Here is a 21,155-nt window from a genome sequence, read left to right as displayed (position 1 = left end):
GAGATAGAACTGAAATACCTTGCTTGTAACTTCAGCTATATGAGTAGAAAGGTGCCTATATGTATATTATCAATACACTAAATGGCACCTGGGCTATAGAATTAGAACGTGGACACTGTATGAAATAAGTTTTCAATGGTTGATCAACACAGAGAATAGACTGACCTTTCCTGTTACATGCTGATACTTCTGATGGCTCAGTCACTAGGTGATTGTTCTGAGGTCATGATCTGTCTCATCTTTCCTCTTATATATGGCAAAATAAGGGATTTATCAGAGGAATCCACTGAAGATTTTTATGCCCAAAGAAATATCTTTCTTTTCTTTGGGTTTATAACCAGACTACCTCTGACTGCAGGTCTCTCGGATTGCTGTTTTTTACCATCCAATTTGATCTTTCTCAGCTTCCCCCAAACTAAATAAACTATTGCCTAGAGCTTCACAGGAGCTCTAGGAGAACATTAATAGTTAGAAACTTGGCAAAGCAGTTCCTAGGTTATGGGGCTAAACTGGGGGTTCTATTTCTTCATTAATTATTCTATGGAAGAGAATCGTCTCTGGCTTTTGGCATCTGGAAGAAGAAATATGTACAGTGAGAGAAAGAAGGATAGATGGAAATAATGATGTCTCCAGAAAACGTTGTTTCTGTTGTAAGAGTTCCCAGTTCAGCTATTACAGTCAACATTCATTCACTCAAAAAATATTTATTGAGTGGATAAAGTATTACACTAGATACCATATTATACTAGGGTGCCATTAATTCCATTACTAGCAATAAAATGACAACTGTGTTAATTACTATAAATGAAAATAAAGGGTACCATAAGAACATACATATGAAGAAATAATCTAGGCTACAGGAGGGGTATTCTCTCAAGAAATCACCCATTAAAATTAAAAATTGAAGGATAAGTAACTTAGCCAAGTGAACTGGTTGAGGGGAATATGAAGGAAGTGGCCTGGAGAAGAATGTACTTGAGAAGTACATTCTATGTTCTTGAAGTGCAAAGAGCATATGGAAAAGTCCTGAGATAGGAAGTTAGTTGAGAAAAGTCCTGAGATAGGAAGCTAGACAGAGGGCCAGTAAAACTGGATTATGGTAATGCAAGATGAGACTGAAGAGGTAGATATGAGTCCAATTATGTAGGCCCTTATAGATAACATTAGGATATTTGAACTTCTTCCTATGAATAAGAAGCCATCATAGGGTTCAAACAGGACATGATTTCATCTCATTTTGAAAATATGAGTCTAGTTCTAGTGGCTATGTGAAGAGACAAGGATAATTTTAGAAGGCTACTGCAGTGATTCCAGAGAGTAATGATAGTAACTTGGACTAGAAAGGCAGCAGAGATAAAAATAAACAACTTTAGCATATGCTTTAGAGATTAAAAAAAAAAATGAAAAACAAGCTGGATGTGGTGACCAATTAGATGGGATGGGTGAGTGGAAACATCAAATAGGCAGTTGGATACAGGAATCTGGAGCTCAGAAGTTGGTCTAGGCTGTAAAAATTGAAGGATAGGTAACTTAGCCAAGTGAACTGGTTGAGGGGAATATGAAGGAAGTGGCCTGGAGAAGTCAGCATAGAGATTGACTTAAATCTGAGGAAGGAGAGGATATTACCTAAAAAGAGAATATATAATGAGAAGAGGAAAGAGCTCTGGACAGAATATCAAATAACTCTAATATTTAGAGTTTGGTTAGAGGATACAGAACCAACAAATAAGGCAGAGAAACAGTGATGAAATAGGTAAAAGGAAAACTGGAAAAGTGTGATCTAGAGAATAGAATGAATTTTAAGAGTGCCATTATAATAATGGACCATAAAATCCAAGCTGAATAAGAGGAGACATGGAGACAGAAGACAATGATGAACAGAAATAGAAGGGGTCAATGAATAAGAGGTTTTGATGAGACCCAGTAATTGTTGCAATAGAATTACCTGATTAAGTGAGCATAAGAAGTTAATTTTGGAGAGAGTGAAATTGCTGGGGATGATAAAGTCCTGTGTGATTAAGAGAATGAGTAGATAAAGGTGGAGATCATTAGAAATGGGGAGGATAAGGATCTGAGAAGCCCGGATGTCAGAGGGTTCACCCCTGAGGATGTTGCAGTACCTTAGGAAAGCTGTAAAGCAGTTATCAATTTCAGTTGCTTCAGACATTGCCCATTCCTGCTTCTTCTATATTGTCCTGGAAGCAGAAGTGCATCCCTCCAACTCTGATTTCTAGATAAGAATAGTTCTTTCAGCCTCCTTATGGCCCCAGTTTAACAGCATCACTTGGTAGACATCGGTTTGTACTTCTGGGTAGGAGGGTACTATCATTCATTCTAGAATGTTTAATTAATTAACCCCACAGGCTTATTTAATATGGCATTGGTTACCACCCTCAGTACTGCAATAGGTACCTAGAGACCACTTTTGACTATTTCATTCCTGAACTGTTGAACTAACTAAGAAAAACAAAGTCAGTTTTCCAAAGGACTTCTACTATTTAGTATGATTGAGTGATGGTACTTAAGAGCCATTTTAATGCATCTTCCTGTTAAGTGGTATTTCCCAAGTTGTATGAGTACTGGTGGTGTGGGCCCCCATCCCCAAGTGCTAGTCTCAGTAATTACCAGGGTGATGATCATGGAGGTTTCCAGGAAAACAAGCTACATCTGCAGCAACACATCTCCTTGGAGTTTCTAAAGCTACATCAGTTCCTGCACAGCAAAGAAAAGAACATTTTAAATGAGCTCCGAGAAGAAGGGAAAGCCTTGAATGAGGAGATGGAGCTAAATATGAACCAGCTTCAGGAACAGTGTCTCCTAGCCAAGGAAATGTTGATGAGCATCCAAGCACGGATGGAACAGCAGAATCCCTTCGAGTTTCTCAAAGTGAGACTCCCTATCAACATAATTATGGGTACAGTAGTTGGGGAAAGAGGATATAAAGATGTAGAAACAGCTTTTCCCCACCAGGAGGGGGTAAGAAAAACCTATTGTAGTCCTCTTAAGATTCTCAGGGAGAAAAGCAGAAGGCTACTTTTGACTTACACTCAGTAAGAAGCTTTACTTTCACCCTCCTAAAAAAGACAATAAATGCCTTTAATAATTGCATCTATTAATATTTTAATATTTCTTCATAAAGAACTTTGAAGGTTTTTTTTCTCAAAAATAAGAATATTGCAACCTGAGTTGTATCTTAGACTGGCTTTCAACTGACCTGTTTGAAAGATGTTTGCCAGTCTTTCCTACCTGAAGCTTGACCTTTAAAGTGTCATTATCATCTCAGCCCTCAGAAGTGTACTTAGCCAGAGCAAGAAAAAGTAGCTTTGGGACTGGAAGGCCTATGGTGTTTTTCTACTGAAACCAGTAGAAGTAGAAATGGCCTATTAATTTCTCTTTCTCTTTTTTAAAAAGATTTTATTTGAGAGAGAGAGAGAGAAAACAGAGGGAGAGGGAGAAGCAGACTCCCCACAGATCAGAAAGCCCGATGTGGGGCTCGATCCCAAGACCCTAAAATCATGAGTTGGGCCAAAAGCAGCCACTTAACCAACTGGTAACCCAGGCATCCCAATTTCTCTTGTTCCATGTAAAAGGGAACTCTAGAAAATCAGAATAAGATAAAACCAGTTTGTTATGGGTTAGATGAAGGATACCTGATCAGAAAAGGCATATGGAGGATGGGAGGAGTTAGTGCTGATAGAATGAGGACATCTGCACAGGATCCCAGTATTGATGTTGAAATTCTGGTGGTAGCCAGTATCACCAAAGAAATTTCTGGTGTTGATAAGCAGGGATCTAACTTCTTTATTACTCCTTTCCTCTTCTAGGATATCTCATCTCTTTTGGATAGGTAAGTGTTTCTGCATGGTATTAACATCTTTCCTTCAGTCCCTGGAGGATGTCTAAGAATAAACTATTTATGTCCCCTGCAGCTTGGAACAAGGAACAAAGGTGTTGATGCCCAGAGAGCTTATCTCCAGAAAGCTGAACCCAGGCCTGTACAAAGGTCCCATCCAATATATGATGTGGAGGGAAATGCAGTTTTCTCTCTCTCCAGGTATCAGTGGGTAGTAGTTATCGGTTTTTGGGTCTCCCAGGAATCTATGTTCCTTCTGTGGGACCTTGTCTGTGGCCCTAATTAGTACTATAGAGTTTGCGATGGGGGAAGGGTAGAGTTTAGCCAAAAGATGACTATGGTTAAGACTTCAGTCAATATGACTGAATTTCTTCTTGTACCATGACCAAGAATTTATGACTTTTCATTGGGAAAGAGAGTCTGACGTGAGAATTATTTCTCAGCCTATGATTTTGTTTCACTGTTCTATCAAATGTGACAACCAGTTATTTTATCCTGTTTTTCTAAATCAGTTCCATAAATCCCTGAGCTTCTCTGCCCTGAACGAGGAGGTTACTGTACATACGTTTTTTTTTGAAGATTTTATTTATTTATTTGTCATAGAGAGAGAGAGAGTGAGAGAGAGAAAGAATACACAAGCAGGTAGAGTGGCAGGCAGAGGCAGCAAGAGAAGCAGGCTTCCCGCCAAGCAAGGAACCCAATGCAGGACTTGATCCCAGAACCCTGGGATCACGACCTGAGCCGAAGGCAGTGACTTAACCAACTGAGCCACCCAGGAATCCCTGTACATACTTTTTTATGTAATAGAGTCTTTTTTTTATAAGATTTTATTTATTTATTTGACAGAGGGAGATCACAAGTAGACAGAGAGGCAGGCAGAGAAAGAGAGAGAGAGGGAAGCAGGCTCCCTGCTGAGCAGAGAGCCCGGTGCGGGACTCGATCCCAGGACCCTGAGATCATGACCTGAGCCAAATGCAGCGGCTTAACCCACTGAGCCACCCAGGCGCCCCTGTGATAGAGTCTTTATAGATCCTCTTGTGCTTGATGTTCCTAATGTATAACATTTTAGGAGACTCTTTAGAGATCTTCAGTGCTTCAAAAGAAAACCAATAATTTCAACAGATGTGTCAAATAAGGACACAAGTTTTTGTTTATCCTGCAGATACCAAGGGACTGAGCAGGAAAAAAGAACTCAAATGACAATTCAAGAACATAAAGTTCTAAGTAATAGTTATAAAATAAAATTCTAAATATTTTTAAATTCATATACATTCATTATTATTGTTTGTGGTTACTGATTTAATGAAAATCACAAATCTATTCCTGTTAACAAATTTTCCAAGTAATTGACAATGAAAACACAGCTTTGCTGAGGTATAATTAATACAGAATAAAACTTACCAATTTTAAGTGTGCAATTTGATGAGTTTTGACAAATGTATCAACTTCTGTAAACATCTCTAAAAGTTTCAATCACCCCAAAACTCCATATTCCTTTGTAGTCAGTCCCATCATTCTCTTCCTAGTCCCTAACACTCACAGATCTGCTTTATTTCACTTTAGTTGCGCCTTTTGTAAACTCTCAAATAAATGGAATTATACATCATGTAATCTTTTCTATCTGGCTTTTTTCACTTAGCATAATGCTTTCTGAGATTTACCTATGTTATGTTATTGCATATATCAATAATCTTGTTTTATGGAAACATCACTGCACAGTGATGTATCTTTTCCCCATATTATTTTTATCTTATTAGTGTTTTTATATTTCAGGTACATTTTATGTAGCTAGCATATAAAGGCTTGTGGGTTTTTAAATATGATCTGATAATCTTTTAATTGAGGCATTTTGACCCCTGACATTTAATGTTATTATCAATATGATTGGGCTTAAATCTAGCATCTTGGTATTTGTTTCTACTTATAACATCTGTGCTAACTGAGGCAGTATTTGTCAGGTTTCTCACTATAAAGTTACTCCCTGACCCCTTTACACTATGGAAGGAAGTCACCATGCACAGCCCACACTTAAGGAGTGTAGACTTTCTACATAAATTATTTGGAATTCTTCTGCATGGGAGATTTGTTTCTGCCGGGTGGTCATTTTTTATTGAATGCCAAACATGATCAATTTTACATTGCTGTTCACTGGATCTTGTTGTAATCCTTTAAATTCTATTGGATTTAACTTTGGCATGTAGTTAAATAACCTTTTTCCTTTTTAATGCTTTCATTAAGCTTTGTTGAGTTGTTTAAGCTTTGCTAGAGTGCTTCAAGAGCAGTCTTTAATGTAGGGCTAACTCAGCCCATTTCCTAATGTAATATCCTTCTGAGTACTCTGCCTGATGTTCCATATATTACAACATTTTCCCATTATGGCTTGCAGGATTGAAAACTATTGCCAGACTTGTGTGAGCTCTAGTAATTGTTTGGCCTCCTGTTTTCTAGAGATTCTTTCACTGGCCCTAATTAGTTTCACTGCACATTAATACAACCTTAAGGGAATCCCTTCGTAGATATTTCTAAGTCTCTATATAGCTCCCTCTTCTGTGTTACTCTACTCTGCAAATTCGAGCAGTGTTCAGATCACATGTTTTACTTCTTGTACTCTTTGCCCTGTAAAATCAAAATTCACTTCTAGCAATCATTTAAAGCACAAACGGACTTTTCTTTATTTTTGGTATAAGTTGACATCTAAGAAAATAAAATGAGATTCATTTAATCTATGGTTATTTTACTAAGAACGTAACTGTGGTCGAACCTTGGTAAAATATACTTCTTACTTTTTATTTCTAGACCTTTGCTTATTCTTTAGGCTCGTATTTTCTCTATTCCTGCCTTATAGTAGAAGCTATTGTTTTAGGGCAGAGCTGGATCTTTTTTTCTTTTTTTAAAATAAATGGTCTGATAGTAAATATTTTAGGTTCTGTGGATTGCATGTTTCAACAAAATTTAACTACTTAACTGTCATTGCAGTGAAATGGCAATCATAGGGGTGCCTGTGTGGCTCATTATTAAGCATCTGCCTTTGGTTCAGGTCATGATCCCAGGATCCTGGGATTGAGCCCCACATTGGGCTCCCTGCTTGGTGGGAAGCCTGCTTTTCCCCTCTCCCACTGCCCCTACTTGTGCTCTCTCTCTCTCTCTCTTTCTCATTGTGTCTCTCACAGTTGAATAAACAAATAAAACAAACAAAAAGAGAAATGACAATCATTTACAATGTGTAAATGAATGGCTGTTAATGTGTTTAATTTTCAGTTAATGTTTTCAATACAAATTTATTTACAAAACAGGCAGCAGGCTACCTTTGTCTGCTGGTTGTAGTTTTATCAATTCCAGTGTATGGAACAATTCAATTTAAAATACTTTAATACAGGGTGCCTGGGTGGCTCAGTTGGTTGAGAAACTGCCTTTGGCTCAGGTCATGATACTGGGCTCCCAGGATCAAGTCCCCCACATCAGGCTCCCTGCTTGGCAGGGAGTCTGCTTCTCCAGCTGACCTCTCTCCTCTCATACTCTCTCTCTCTCTCATTCTCTCTCTCTCAAATAAATAAATAAAATCTTTTAAAAAATCACTTTACTGGGGCGCCTGGATGGCTCAGTTATTTAAGCGACTGCCTTTGGCTCAGGTCATGAACCTGGAGTCCTGGGATCGAGTCCCACATTGGACTCCCTGCTTGCCAGGGAGTCTACTTCTCCCACTGACCTCTCTCCTCTCATGCTCGCTCGCTCTCTCTCTCTCAAATAAATAAATAAAATCATTTTAAAAAATTTTAAAACCACCTTATTTCTTTTAGTTATGTGCCAGTAAAACATTACCGAAGTTTATTCATTTATTCAACACTTTCTTTTGGAAAGCCTAGTATGTACTAAGAACTAAATTGAACTCAATTGATACAGAAATAAAAGACATAATTTCTATCCCAGGAAGGAGACACTAAAAGACCAGAGTAGAGTCTAGGACTAGCTACCTATGTGAAAAGTTAAGAGCTAAGCCAAAGGCATGGGAATGGAAAATAAAGAATAGATTCTAGGGGCACCTGGGTGGCTCAGTGGGTTAGAACCTCTGCCTTCGGCTCGGGTCGTGATCCCAAGGTGCTGGGATCGAGCCCCGCGTTGGGCTCTCTGCTCGGTGGGAAGCCTGCTTCCTCCTCTCTCTCTCTGCCTGCCTCTCTGCCTGCTTGTGATCTCTCTCTGTCAAATAAATAAATAAAATCTTTAAAAAAAAAGAATAGATTCTAGAAACAGAATTCCAGAAGCTGAAATATACTGGATAGGAGTTGGTAGTAGGGGATAGGGAAAGGTAATGTCAAGGATAAAACTATAGGAGATACAGATTTTGGAGGGGGTTGAGGAGTTCCTTTTGGCCATGTTGTGTTGACGGATCTATAGGAAAACTAAGTGAATATATTCAAATGGGTAACTATTCTAACTGGAGTTTAGAAGAGAGGCCAGGGCTAAAATAAGCGGTATTGAATGGGGTGGCTGAAGCTGTTGATATAAATGAGATTTCCCAAGAAAAGTGAGAACATACAGTTAAGGAGGGAACATCTTATATAGAAATAAAGGGCAATGATGCCTCCCAAAAAGATTGAGGAATTTTGGCAAAAGAGGTTAAGAAGAAAACCAGGAAATGCAGTAGACACAGAATCTAAGGAAAAAGAGTGTCAAGAAGAAAGGAGCAGTCATTCATGCCAAACGTGAAGACCAATTTAGAAAATGATTGGAGGGGAACCTGGGTGGCTCAGTCAGTTAAGCATCCAACTCCTGATTTTGACTTAGGTCATGACTTCAGGGTTGTGAGACTAAGTTCTGCATTTGGGTTCCACACTGAGCCCAAGATTCTCTTTTCTTTCTCCCTCTCCCCTTTCATCCCCTACCCCATCTCTGTCCCTCTCCGAAAAAAAAAAAAAAAGAAAGAAAGAAAGAAAAGAAAAGAAAAAAGAAAAACAGTGATTGGAAAGAGATTTTTTAACAGGGATGGGGACTTTGGTAAGGGCATTTTTTTTTTTTTTTTTACTCAAGATAATTAACATGTCATGTGTTATATTAGTTTCAGGTACACAAAAAATGATTCAGGGATTCACATATTTCTCAGTGCTAATTAAGATAGGTGTACTCTTAATCCCCTCTATTTCACTCATTCTCCCACTCACCTCCCCTCTGGCAACCATCAGTTTGCTCTCAGTTTTTAAGAGTCTGTTTTCTTGGGACAACACCTGTTTGGCTCAGCTGGTGGAGCATGCAACTCTTGATCTCAGGGTCGGGAATTCTAGCACCCCCCATGATGGGTGTAGAGATTACTTAAAAATAAAATCTTTTTAAAAAGGGGGGGAGTGGTCTCTTTTTCTTTGTTCATTTGTTTTGTTTCTTAAATTCCATGTATGAAAAAATCATATGGTATGTGTTTTTCTCTAACTTATTCACTTGATCCATCCATGTTGCCGCAAATGGCAAGATTTCATTCTTTTTTATGGCTGAGTAATATCCCATTGTATATATATCACCTCATTTTTAATCCATTCATCTACCGATGGACACTTAGGTTAGTTCCAGATCTTGGTTATTGTAAATAATGTTGCAATAAACATAGGGGTGCATATATCTTTTCAAATTAGTGTTTTCATATTCTTTGGGTAAATACCCAGTAGTGGAATTACTGGACCATCTGGTAATTCTATTTTTAACTTTTTGAGGAAACTCCATACTGTTTTCTATACTGGCTGCACCAATTTGCATTCCCACCAATAGTACACGAGAGTTCCATTTTCTCCGCATCTTCCAATACTTGTTATTTCTCATGTTATTGATTCTAATCATTCTGACAGGAGTAAAGTAGCCTTAATTTGCATTTCTCTGAGGCTTAATGATGTTGAGCATCTCTTCAGGTGTCTGTTGGCCATATGTAGGTCTTATTTGGAAAAATGTCTATTCAGGTCCTCTGACGGTTTTTAAAAATTTGATTGTTTTTTAGTTGTTGTTGTCTAAGTTCTTTATATATTTTGGAAATTAACCCCGTAGAGGATATATCATTTGCAAATATCTTTTCTCTTGCAGTTGTGCAAGTTGTATGAATTATTTATGTACTTTGGCTGCTAGGACTGTGAGTATACTAGTGTGTGTGGTTATCTTTCAGTGCAGCAATTTTAAATGAGTGGATTGTGTTTAAGTTATATTATGAAGGGTTCAGGAGTGATTTGAAATGAAGCAGTAGTGAAGTAAATAGGTCACTTGCTTGAGAAGCTTCACTAAAAGGGAAGATGTGAATGTGGCAACAGAATCAAAAGAAGACTTTTTAAAACATTTTTAGTAATCTCTACACCCAACGTGGGGCTCGAACCCATGACCTCCACATCAAGAGTCATGTGTTCTTCCAGCTGAGCCAGGCAGGCACCCCAAAAAAGAACTTTTTAAAACATGGTGAAGGAAAACAGCCTATAGAAAGGCAGAAACCAATGGTATAGGACAGGGGATAACTTCCTGGAACACTGAAAAAATTAAATTAAATTAAATTTTAAAAAGATGGGATAACTAGTGGAAGGAGGGAAGAATGAGGGAGATCTAGCAGACAGAAGTATTGACTTTCGAAAAAAATAATGAATACTGTTTTTCTGAAAATAAATAAATTGGGAAAAAAAAAGAAGTATTGACTTTCCTCAGTTTCCTCTGAAAATGGAGAGAAGATAAAATGGTAGGGGTAAATAATTGTATCAGATGGAACTTGCAGAATGACTGGTTAGAATAAGGGATTCCTATAAGATATACTATATTTTCTTTGTGAAGCAGGAGATGAAGTCATCTGCTGGGCAATAAGGAAGGAAGTGATGGTATAGAGGTTTGAGGAGGTTGTTGCAGGTCTGAAATTGCTGTTGTGAGGAACTTTTTGGAAAGTATTTGGGAAATATAGGAGTTCTAGGCAGTGCTGATGGTCAAACACAGAATGGAAATAATGAATCTGCAGTAATATCTACATGTGCAATTTTGTGATTTTCCTCCTACAATGGTCAGGAATTAGCATGTTAATTTTGATAGCTGGATAGATCCAGGGTTGGAGAGTTGCGTGGCAGATGCTGTAGATACAAGGATAAAAGTGATAAGGTTATTGGCAATATAACTGTCAATGTTCAGTAGTTTAGGGAAGGATTTTAAGCCAGGAAGCAGCCAGATTAGGATAATAACGAGAAATGAAAGACTAGAGTTGTTAATAAAATCAAGCAATGGTTGTAGGGGAGATCAAAGTGAAAAAATAAAATATAAGAGGATGGGATATCTGAGTTTAAGATTTTAGAGAATGAATATTCCCAATGACTACAAGATCCAGAATGTGGTCCTTAATATGGATAGCTGAAATGTAATGGAGTAAAAAATCACTAGCAGTAAAATCAAGAATGTAAGAATGGAAAAATGGCTATTTCCAAAAGATAGTGAAATCACTTGGGATGATGGGCTGGAGTTGGGGTACAGGAGTAAAGTTAACCTAAAATGCAGAGAGTATAATGAGGAAGTCTGTACATAATAACATCAAATAGAGATAGAGGGTATTATGAAATGGAATGACAAGAGCCTCAAAAGAAAAGTGATTTTTACATGAGGATAGGGATTAGAGTAGCGGCCTAGAAATGCCAGTGGTAGCTCTGAAATTAGAAAATGAATAGTCTCATGAACTTTTCAAGTTGTATTTTTTTAAAGATTTTTATTTATTTATTTGACAGACAGATCACAAGTAGGCAGAGAGGCAGGGAGAGAGAGGAGGAAGCAGGCTCCCTGCTGAGCAGAGAGCCCAATGTGGGACTTGATCAGGGCCTGAGCCAAAGGCAGAGGCTTTAACCCACAGAGCCACAAGGCACCCCAACAAGTTGCATTTTTTGGGAGAAGAACCAGCCAGGTTTCTGTTATGGTAAGGTGATGAGAGAAATCTGTAAAGTGAGGATGCAGGAGAGTTATTTAGAGAGGGAGTTCTACAGGGCAAAGTGAAAGGGATGGGTGGGAGGAGTGGGAGGATGGGTGAAGGCAGAGGAACCAAAGAACAGACCAATGGGGATAAGAGTACATTAAAGGATAAATCATTGGGAGGGTCTACATTATGGGTTTTGGCCAAGCATAATGAGAATAAGAAGCCTGGTGGGATTAGTTAGGTGTCAAGGATTCAAATGGAATTCTGAAGTTCATTTATTTATTTAACAAATAGTTACTTGAATGCTTGAACGAATAGTTACTTGAATGCTTGAATGAACTATGAACAGTTACAAATTTTGAAGGTATGTGAGGAAACAAAATAAAGTCCCCACCCTCTCAGAGATTACATTCTAGTGGAAGAAATGGACATTGAAACAGTAAATAATTTCACAAAGTGAAAACCATTGTTAAAACAAATCAAGTAAGGTGTATTCAGTAAGTAAGTATTCATGAGAAAAAATAAAGTAGGATAAGGGTACAAACAATGATGGACAGATGAAACTACTATTTTTGGCATTAGCCAGAAAATAAACTTTGAGGAGTTAACTCCTCCCTCCCTATGTTTTATTATGTATTTATTCCTCCCTATGTATTTATTCCAGACATTTCCAAAAGTACAGAAAACTTTAAGGAATTTTATAGTGAACACTGCAGTATCTATTTATATTCTATCACTGATATCTCACTGAACTTGCATGAACAAAGGCTGGAATAATGTAAAGGAGTAAACCATATAGGGAAAGAGTGTTTGAGGACAAGGAAAGAAAGTGTAAAGACCCTTAAGTCTGAAAGAGTTTGGTATATTCAAGAAACAGCCAAAAGGTAGAGGTGATTGGATCAAAGTAAGTAAGGGAGGTATGTGTTAGGAGGTGAGGTCACAGAAGTAGGTAAATCACGTAGGTCCTGTTTGCTCTGTAAGGATTCCAGATTTTATCTTGGGTGTGATGGAAAGCATTAAGAGTGTGTTGATTAGAACTGGATGATTTCATTCATATGGCAGAATAGGATGCAGATGGACAAGAGCAGAAACAGAACAGTTAAAAAGCTACTGCAATAGTCCAGGCTAGCAGTATTTGTGAAAGTTATCTGTCTGTATTCTGAGTAGGCTCAGGATATATTTTAAAGGTGGAGTTGACAGAATTTACTGTTGAACTGAATATGGTATGAGAAGAAAAGAGGGGAGGCAAAGCTGACTTCTATCTTTGGAGCCAGGGCATGCTGAGTTAGCTGGAGGTGTGAGAGGTTTGGTGACAACAGCAGACTGCAGTTCTAAAAAGGTTGGTAAGGAGTCTGACAACTCTAAAGAAATCCCAGTTCTCACACTGGAAGAGGAACAACCCAAGACAAATGGCAATATGTGAGGGGGGGGAAGATTCAGTCTGTATGGAAAAAGTCAGGATTCTACAAAGTCTCATATTAGAAGAGAATTTCTTGGGATGATACAAAAGACACTGGCTTCTCTGGGAAGAGAAAGTTAGACTGGACTGATCTCACTTCCAAGATAAATAAATTCATTAACGGCAAGTGCATGCATCTAGGTATCTGTGTCCCTCATGTGAACACATAGTTTGTTTCCTTTATCAAATTTTGTGCCAAGGTTTGGTTACCTTACACCTGAAATTTATGTTATCTCCTTGCTGATATGCTTCCAACATCTCTTCATTTAGAATTTTTTACATTGCTGCCCACTTACTTGTCTAAATCTGTGCTAGACAAATAACCTGTAATGAATAACCAGTTTTTAAAATTTCAACCTGTCATGGACTGATATATTTGTGGAAGACAATACAAATAAATTACCTGAAAAAGTAGAATTAAAAAATATTACAAAGTGCAAGCCTAGTTGTTTAATTATTAGACCAATTGACATAAAATTACTCTATCAGATTGCTATGAAAGTTTCTAAGAGCAGAGCACCTGGGTGGTTCAGTCAGTTAAGTGTTTGACTCTTGATTTTAGCTCAGGTCATGATCTCATGGTCATGAGATCCAGCCCCAAGTTGGGCTCCTCTCTGAGTCTGCTAGGGAGATTCTCTCCTTCTGCCCTTCCCCACCCATTCTCCTTATCGCTCTAAAATAAGTAAATAAATATTTAACAACAAAAAAAAAAGGAAGGAAGGAAGGATAGAATGAGAGATTCTAAGAGCTTAATTTTAATTTCTGTACTGTTTTGTCCCAGATTGGTAACCACACATTCTGATTAGCAGTGGCATAAACCACTCAACATCTCAAAAGTCCCATTATCTATTAAACCAAATATAAATTTCTCACCATTGTCTTCTAAACCCTCCCAGGTAGCTCAGAATTACCTGCCTCTAATAGGCAAGCCCTTACCCTTAAGCTACTATTTTTAACCCATTCCTTTTTGGCCTCTGTTTATCCAGTGCATTCTGAATATATCTCATAACTGAAATACTTATTGTCTTTAAAAAATCTTCCAAGGACAAACTTACCTATCTTTATGTCTTCGACATTTGTATTTAAAAATTTTTTTAGTACAGATTAATATTATTTCTGTTGTTTTCTTTGTTGGACCATAAATTTCTTCAGAATAAAGTCAGACTTGTACCACTAATTTAAAAATGTATAGAATATAACCACATGAGTATAAAACATGTATATAAGTAATTACTTGTCTAAGAGCATACGTGCATGGGAAGATAAAGTAGTGATTTCTGTGTAAATATGGTCTTTAACTACAGGAATTTGCATTCATCCCTTTTCTCCCATGCCCTGCTTTCTTTTCTTATTAGGCCTATCTTCATTAACTCTGGACCCTAAAACAGCTCACCCAAATCTGATGCTCTCCAAAAACCGAACCAGTGTGTGGCATGGTGACATTAAGCAGGTAATGCCCGATGATCCAGAAAGGTTTGACTCAAGTGTGGCTGTGCTGGGCTCAAAAGGCTTCACATCTGGAAAGTGGTACTGGGAAGTAGAAGTAGCAAAGAAGACAAAATGGACAGTTGGAGTCGTCAGAGAATCCATCATTCGGAAGGGCAGCTGTCCTCTGACTCCTGAGCAAGGATTCTGGCTTTTAAGACTAAGGAACCAAACTGATCTAAAGGCTCTGGATTTGCCACCTTGCAGTCTGAAACTTACTAACAACCTCAACAAGGTCGGCATATACCTGGATTATGAAGGAGGGCAGGTGTCCTTCTACAACGCTAATACTATGACCCACATTTACACCTTCACTAACAATTTCACGGAGAAACTTTATCCCTACTTCTGCCCTTGCCTTAATGATGGTGGAGAGAATAAAGAACCCTTGCATATTTTACATCCACAGTAATTAGTCATACTATTGTGTATTCAGAGTATTATTAAAGAGATATTAAAATAGTTTACCAGTCTCACTGTTTCTCTTTCCAGTTTATGGGAAACTCTAGAATAATGAAGAAAGGATTCACAAAACTAAATTATATTCTCAGTGTCTTAAATGGATTTCACTGGAGCTTTTCAAGATGTTCTTCCACTTCTCTGGGGTCTTCTGTGACACAGGAGCCACTCTTCATGAGAATGATCATCATGCTATTGTTACTGGAGCAAACCGCAACTTCAGTTTGTGATGCCTGGAAAGCCTTTCCAAAAGTGCCCTGAAATTCTATTATGCTGCCACTATTCTTAGCACAAGACTCTTAATAGGTAAATTTTTAGATGTGTACTCTTCTTCCTATTTATTTTTTATTTTTAAGAGATTTTATTTATTCATTTTGAGAGAAACAGAGAGCACGAGAGGGGGGCAGGAGCAGAAGGAGAGGGAAGAGCAGACTCCCTGCTGAGCAGGGAGCCCAATGAGGGGCTCAATCCCATTACTCTAGGATCATGACCTGAGCTGAAGGCAGAAGCTTAATCAACTGAGCCACCTAGGCACCCCCCCATTTATCTTTTAATATAAATTTTGCAATAGCTTTCTTTTCTAGAACTTGTTGCAGAGATTTATAGAAAAAATAGGAAATCATCTGAGCTAGTTTATAATTTTGTCTTGAATTCTCTCAAGAGTCCAGCAAATCTGACTCTCTTTTTCTTGCTTTGTCTATGGAGGTACTTGTTCTTCTGTACTCAAATATATTTAAGTATTTCATTCTGCTTTTGACTATGTCTTTTCCATCATTCCTGCCTGTAATTTAAATATCAGTATTTTTAATCTTGTCCTCTCCAGTACACTCATCCTCCAGCATGTTCCTTCTGTCTACAGTTCTTAGCATCATTTAGCTCAGCAGTACCCTTGATGAACTATCCCTTCTTTTCCTTCAAAGTCCCATCTAATTGGGCTTCATTCTCTATATCTGATAGGGTTTTTGTCGGTGGGCGAGGGGGGTACCTAGGACCTACAGTACTGGCCCTTTAAAATTACAATTAGCACTCGCCAACACTGTTTGGCAGGGTAAAAACTCCCTTATTTATCTTTCATAATGGGAAGGATACACACATACCACAGGTAATATTCTGTGGCATTTGTACTGCTGGCATTTACAATACACACATATTCATAGCCGCTGAGTTGGGCAAACAGCATGACATGACTATGGCTACTTTTAAAGAAAACTACTTAAATAAATAAAAAAATTCATGGCACCTGGTTGTTTCAGTCAGTAGAGCATGCAAGTCTTATCTCGAGGCTGTGAGTTCCAGCCCCACATTGGACATGAGGCCTACTTAAATAAATACATAAATACATAAATAAATTGTGTGTCTTTTTTTCTTTATTTTTTTTAAGATTTTATTTATTTATTTGACAGAGAGAGATCACAAGTAGGCAGAGAGGCAGGCAGAGAGAGAGAGAGGAGGAAGCAGGCTCCCTGCAGAGCAGAGAGCCCGATGCGGGACTCGATCCCCGGACCCTGAGATCATGACCTGAGCCGAAGGCGGCGGCTTAACCCACTGAGCCACCCAGGCGCCCATGTGTGTCTTTTATTCAAAAGATTTTATTTATTCATTTGAAAGAGAGTGAGAGCACAAGTATAAGCGGGGCGGGGTGGGGGGAGGCAAAGGGAGAGGCAGGTTTCCAACTGAGCAGGGAGCCCAGTGAGGGTTTTGATCCCAAGAGCCCAGGATCATGACCTGAGCTGAAGGCAGCCACTTAACTGAATAAGCCATCCAGGTGCCCCAAATTGTATATCTTTAAATAAATAAATAAATAAATAAATAAATAAATAAATAAATAAATTCATTTTAATCAGAATGCAATAAGGACTTGTTTTGTGCCTGAAACCTTGCTGGATGTTTTGAAAGATGTGAAAGAAACATAAAAAGAAAAAAAGGTTCATTTGGAGAGACTTAAATTCAGATGCTTGGATATTTAATCAATATCTAAAGTCTGTCTTTGGGGATAGAGAAGTACTACAGAGTTCAGAGAAAGGAGAGGTTAATATTCACCAGAACAGGAAGATAAAGTTCTAAAGAAAAGTTGTTATTAAGTTGGAGATAGCGAAAGATGAATAGGAATGAATAAAAAATTCTAATCTGAATTGGTAAATATATTTCTTAAAAATGAATGTTTTTTGTGGTTGATGGTTGGATAGCTGCATAAATATACTAGAAATTTTAAACCATATACTTATAACAGGCAGATTTTACGGGATGTAAATTATATCACAATAAATTTTTCAAAAAAGGGAAAAATAAATATTTTTTCTGAATCACCAGGGGAACCAGGTGTATACATATTTTCCACTATCTAAGGTATCTACCTTAATATTTTCTCTAACATACTATCTTAACTTTCCAGCATTTGTCTTATAATAGATAACACAAATTTATTTTCATGCAGTTTTCCCTGATAATTGGTTATTCTATACAGAATAATTTGAGCAATCCTTCTATATAGAACTCAGATTACAATTAAAGGCAGGAATCCTTCTAATGAGTATGAATCATAAAACACCAATATGAGACTTTCCTGCTAGAAATAGATTCTGAATGGTATTCACTAAGAATTATTATTAGAGCTATCTTATATATTGTTCTATCCCAGGCTATAGGAGATGAGTCTGCTAGTAACAAAAAAGTAGAAGGTAAAGTCACTGTGTTAGAATTCAGAGATGAGAACCTTAAAAGGAGAATGACTGCACTTTTCTGTGACAAATTGACCTTTAGAATAGCAGTGGCAATATCATTGCACAGTTGTATAACATAGTTGAGATATAGGAGAAAAAAAAAAGAAATATTGGATTACCAAGTACTTCCTAGGAAAGAGATGCTCTGGACAAATTTATTATTCAGATGAGTAAAAGTGATTTATTCAAGGCCAGAGATATGCTTAACTACTTTACAAAAAACCCTCAAAAGTTTACCTAATTGATTATTCTTAAGAATTAAATTGTAAAATATACACAAGGGAGTATATACATATATTATATATATATATAATGTGTGCATGAGTGTATATATATATATATATATATGCAATTTAGAGAATGATACAAAAAACAAATACTCACTAATTGACCATCTAGTTTTGCATATAGAATAGTATCAAAATCTTTTAAGGCCCCCAGTGTCCCTCTCTAGGTCCTGAAGTAATCATTATTCTATATTTTGTACCTGTTTTTTCCTTTCTGAAAATAATTCATAGGTATATTTTTCCAACAACCATACTGATTTGTTTTTTCATATATATGTATCCTTAAAAAGAAAGTTTCATTATGCCTGCATTTTTTTAATTAAAAAAATATTTATCTAAGTAATCTCTACACCCAATATGGGCTCAAACTCACCACCCTGAGTTCGAGTCTCATACTCTTCCAACTGATCCAGCCAAGAACCCCCCTTATGTCTGTTGTTTGAAGTTTAAATGAATGGAATCATGTTCTATGTCTTCCTTAGCTTTTTGAAATTCAAAATTATGTTGTATTTCGTTCTATGAAACTACAACAGTTCAAATATCCAAACTACTATTGACAAATAAGTAGTTGTTTCTAGTTTTGTTTTTGGTTGTTACTGTTGCTTTAGCAACAATTTTGCCATAAACATTATTGTACAAGATGTACTAGTAAAGGAGAGCAAGAGTTTCTCTAGGTATATATCTAATAAATGCTGGCCAGTAGGGTATGCACATTTTTAAGTAAGTAATGCTAAATTATTGGTCAAAGTGACTATGCCAATTTACGTTCCTAAAGTTCCCATTAATCTATGTTTTTAGCAATTCAGTTATTACCAGTTAAGTGAGTACATGATGGTATCTCATAGTTTCAGTTTGCATTTCCCTAAATACCCCTATGGCTGAGCATCTTTTTTTAAGTTTATTGGCCACTTAAATTTCTTCTTCTATGAAATGTCTATTCAGGTGTTTGCCCATATTATCTATTGTGTTGTCTGTCTCTTACTGAATCATAGGGTTACTTACGTGCTCTAGATACCAATCTTTTGTTGGTTATTCATAGTGCAAATACTTTCTACTGGTTAATACTTTTGTCTGTTAAAATGTTATTCTCCACCCAGAGGCCTGAGAGGTATTCTTCCCTGTTTTATTCTGGGTTTTAAAGTTTTGCCTTTCATATTTAAGGGCTTAATAGTTCAGTCAGGTAGAAAGTATACATTAGCATGTGCCTAACAACATAATTTCAATATATATAAAGCAAAAATTAACAAGACCCTCTCTCTCTGCCTGCCTCTCCATCTGCTTGTGATTTCTCTCTCTCAGATAAATAAATAAAATCTTTATAAAAAAAATTAACAAGAAATCAATTTATCCACAAAGGAGATTTTAGTATGCTTCTTTCAGTAACTGACAATAAAACCTGACAATATGATTAACAAACTTGACCATATAAACATGCTGAATCCTGCATCCAACACTCAGAATATCCAACAGCTGCAGAATATTCTTTGCAAACACACAGAGAACACTGACTATATTCTTCAATCATAAGGGAAATTTCAACACATTTTAAAAGATTATAACCATACAGGCCATATTCTTCGACCTTACTGCATTTAAAATAGAAATCATTGGGCGCCTGGGTGGCTCAGTGGGTTAGGCCGCTGCCTTCGGTTCAGGTCATGATCTCAGGGTCCTGGGATCGAGGCCCGCATCGGGCTCTCTGCTCAGCAGGGAGCCTGCTTCCTCCTCTCTCTCTGCCTGCCTCTCTGCCTGCTTGTGATCTCGCTCTGTCAAATAAATAAATAAAATCTTTTAAAAAAATAAAAAAATAAAAATAAATAAAATAGAAATCATTAACAACAAGTTAACTACATAATCTCATGTTTGGAAATTTTTTTAAAAAAGATTTTATTTATTTATTTGACAGAGAGAGATCACAAGTAGGCAGAGAGAGGGGAAGGGAAGGAGGCTCCCTGCTGAGCAGAGAGCCCCATGTGGGTCTGGATCCCAAGACTCTGGATCATGACCTGAGCCGAAGGCAGAGGCTTTAACCCCTTGAGCCACCCAGGTGCCCCTGGAAATTTTTAAGCCAACACAATTTCAAGAAAATTTATAGCCTTATATGCACATATTAGAAAACAGAATGAAAATCACTCATCTCTTTCAAGAAATTAATAGAACAGCAATTTAAAACCAAGAAACATACAAGAACAAAAATTAATGATATAGAAAATACATTAGAGTATCAACAAAGCCGGAAATTTATTCTTTGAAAAGACTGATAAAACTGACAAAAACCTGTGGTGAGACCAAGAAATAAAATGGCACAAATAACCAATAACAAAAATGAAAAAGGAACCGTTGTTACAGAGCCTGCAGATATTTAAAAAGATAATAAAATGTTTTATCACCTTTATATCAATATTTTTGAAATTTTAGATTAAATGGACCCAACACCAGAAAAATATAGATTATCAAAACTAATGTAGGGGGTAGGTGGTGTGTGGTGGAAACAAAAAGCAAAGTATAATTTTGAAAAAAAAAAAAAAACCAGAAATTTCAACACTGGTGCAATTTGACTGTATTAAAGAATTATTATTTTTAAGTGTGATGATGGTATTGTGGTTTTGTCTTCCTAAAAGTCGTTATCTTTTACAGATTCTAATTGAAACATTTATAAATGATAAAATGAGTTTGGCTTCAAAATAATACCTTATGCCACAGAACCTGTGGCTATGCCTGTAACAACAGCACAATAACTTTAACACTGAAGGTTTAACACTCACAAGCATGACTGACCCTTCTCCGCCACCTCGGGGGGTGAAAGCTGAGCCGCTTCTTCACAATCCCACGCATCGGTCGCTTGCCAGTAGTGACCATACGCCTCTTCCTTTAGCTTCGGGCTTTTCCCGCCCATTACTCTGAGAACCAATCATCGAGCTTCGCTTCGCACCTCAGACCAATTAGCGATCGCCATTAGGCCCCCCTCCCCCACACCCCCGGGTGCGAGCAGATCGCC

The 21,155-nt window shown here is 37.4% G+C and overlaps 1 protein-coding gene across 1 annotated transcript in view; it reads left to right on the top strand.

The window, feature by feature from the left end:
- Positions 1 to 15,103, top strand: part of TRIM69 (tripartite motif containing 69) — a 54,725-nt gene extending 39,622 nt beyond the window's left edge. Inside the window, exons 4-7 of the mRNA XM_044232364.1 lie at positions 2,653 to 2,886; positions 3,825 to 3,847; positions 3,930 to 4,054; positions 14,562 to 15,103. Coding sequence (XP_044088299.1) covers positions 2,653 to 2,886; positions 3,825 to 3,847; positions 3,930 to 4,054; positions 14,562 to 15,103 — 924 coding nt within the window. The remainder of the gene's footprint in view (positions 1 to 2,652; positions 2,887 to 3,824; positions 3,848 to 3,929; positions 4,055 to 14,561) is intronic.
- The last annotated feature ends 6,052 nt before the right edge of the window (positions 15,104 to 21,155 follow it).

This window comes from Neovison vison, chromosome 13 (assembly GCF_020171115.1).
Source record: "Neovison vison isolate M4711 chromosome 13, ASM_NN_V1, whole genome shotgun sequence".
NCBI lineage: Eukaryota > Metazoa > Chordata > Mammalia > Carnivora > Mustelidae > Neogale > Neogale vison.
The sequence above is the reverse complement of the archived record's forward strand: the minus strand, read 5'-3'. Positions and strand labels throughout refer to the sequence as shown.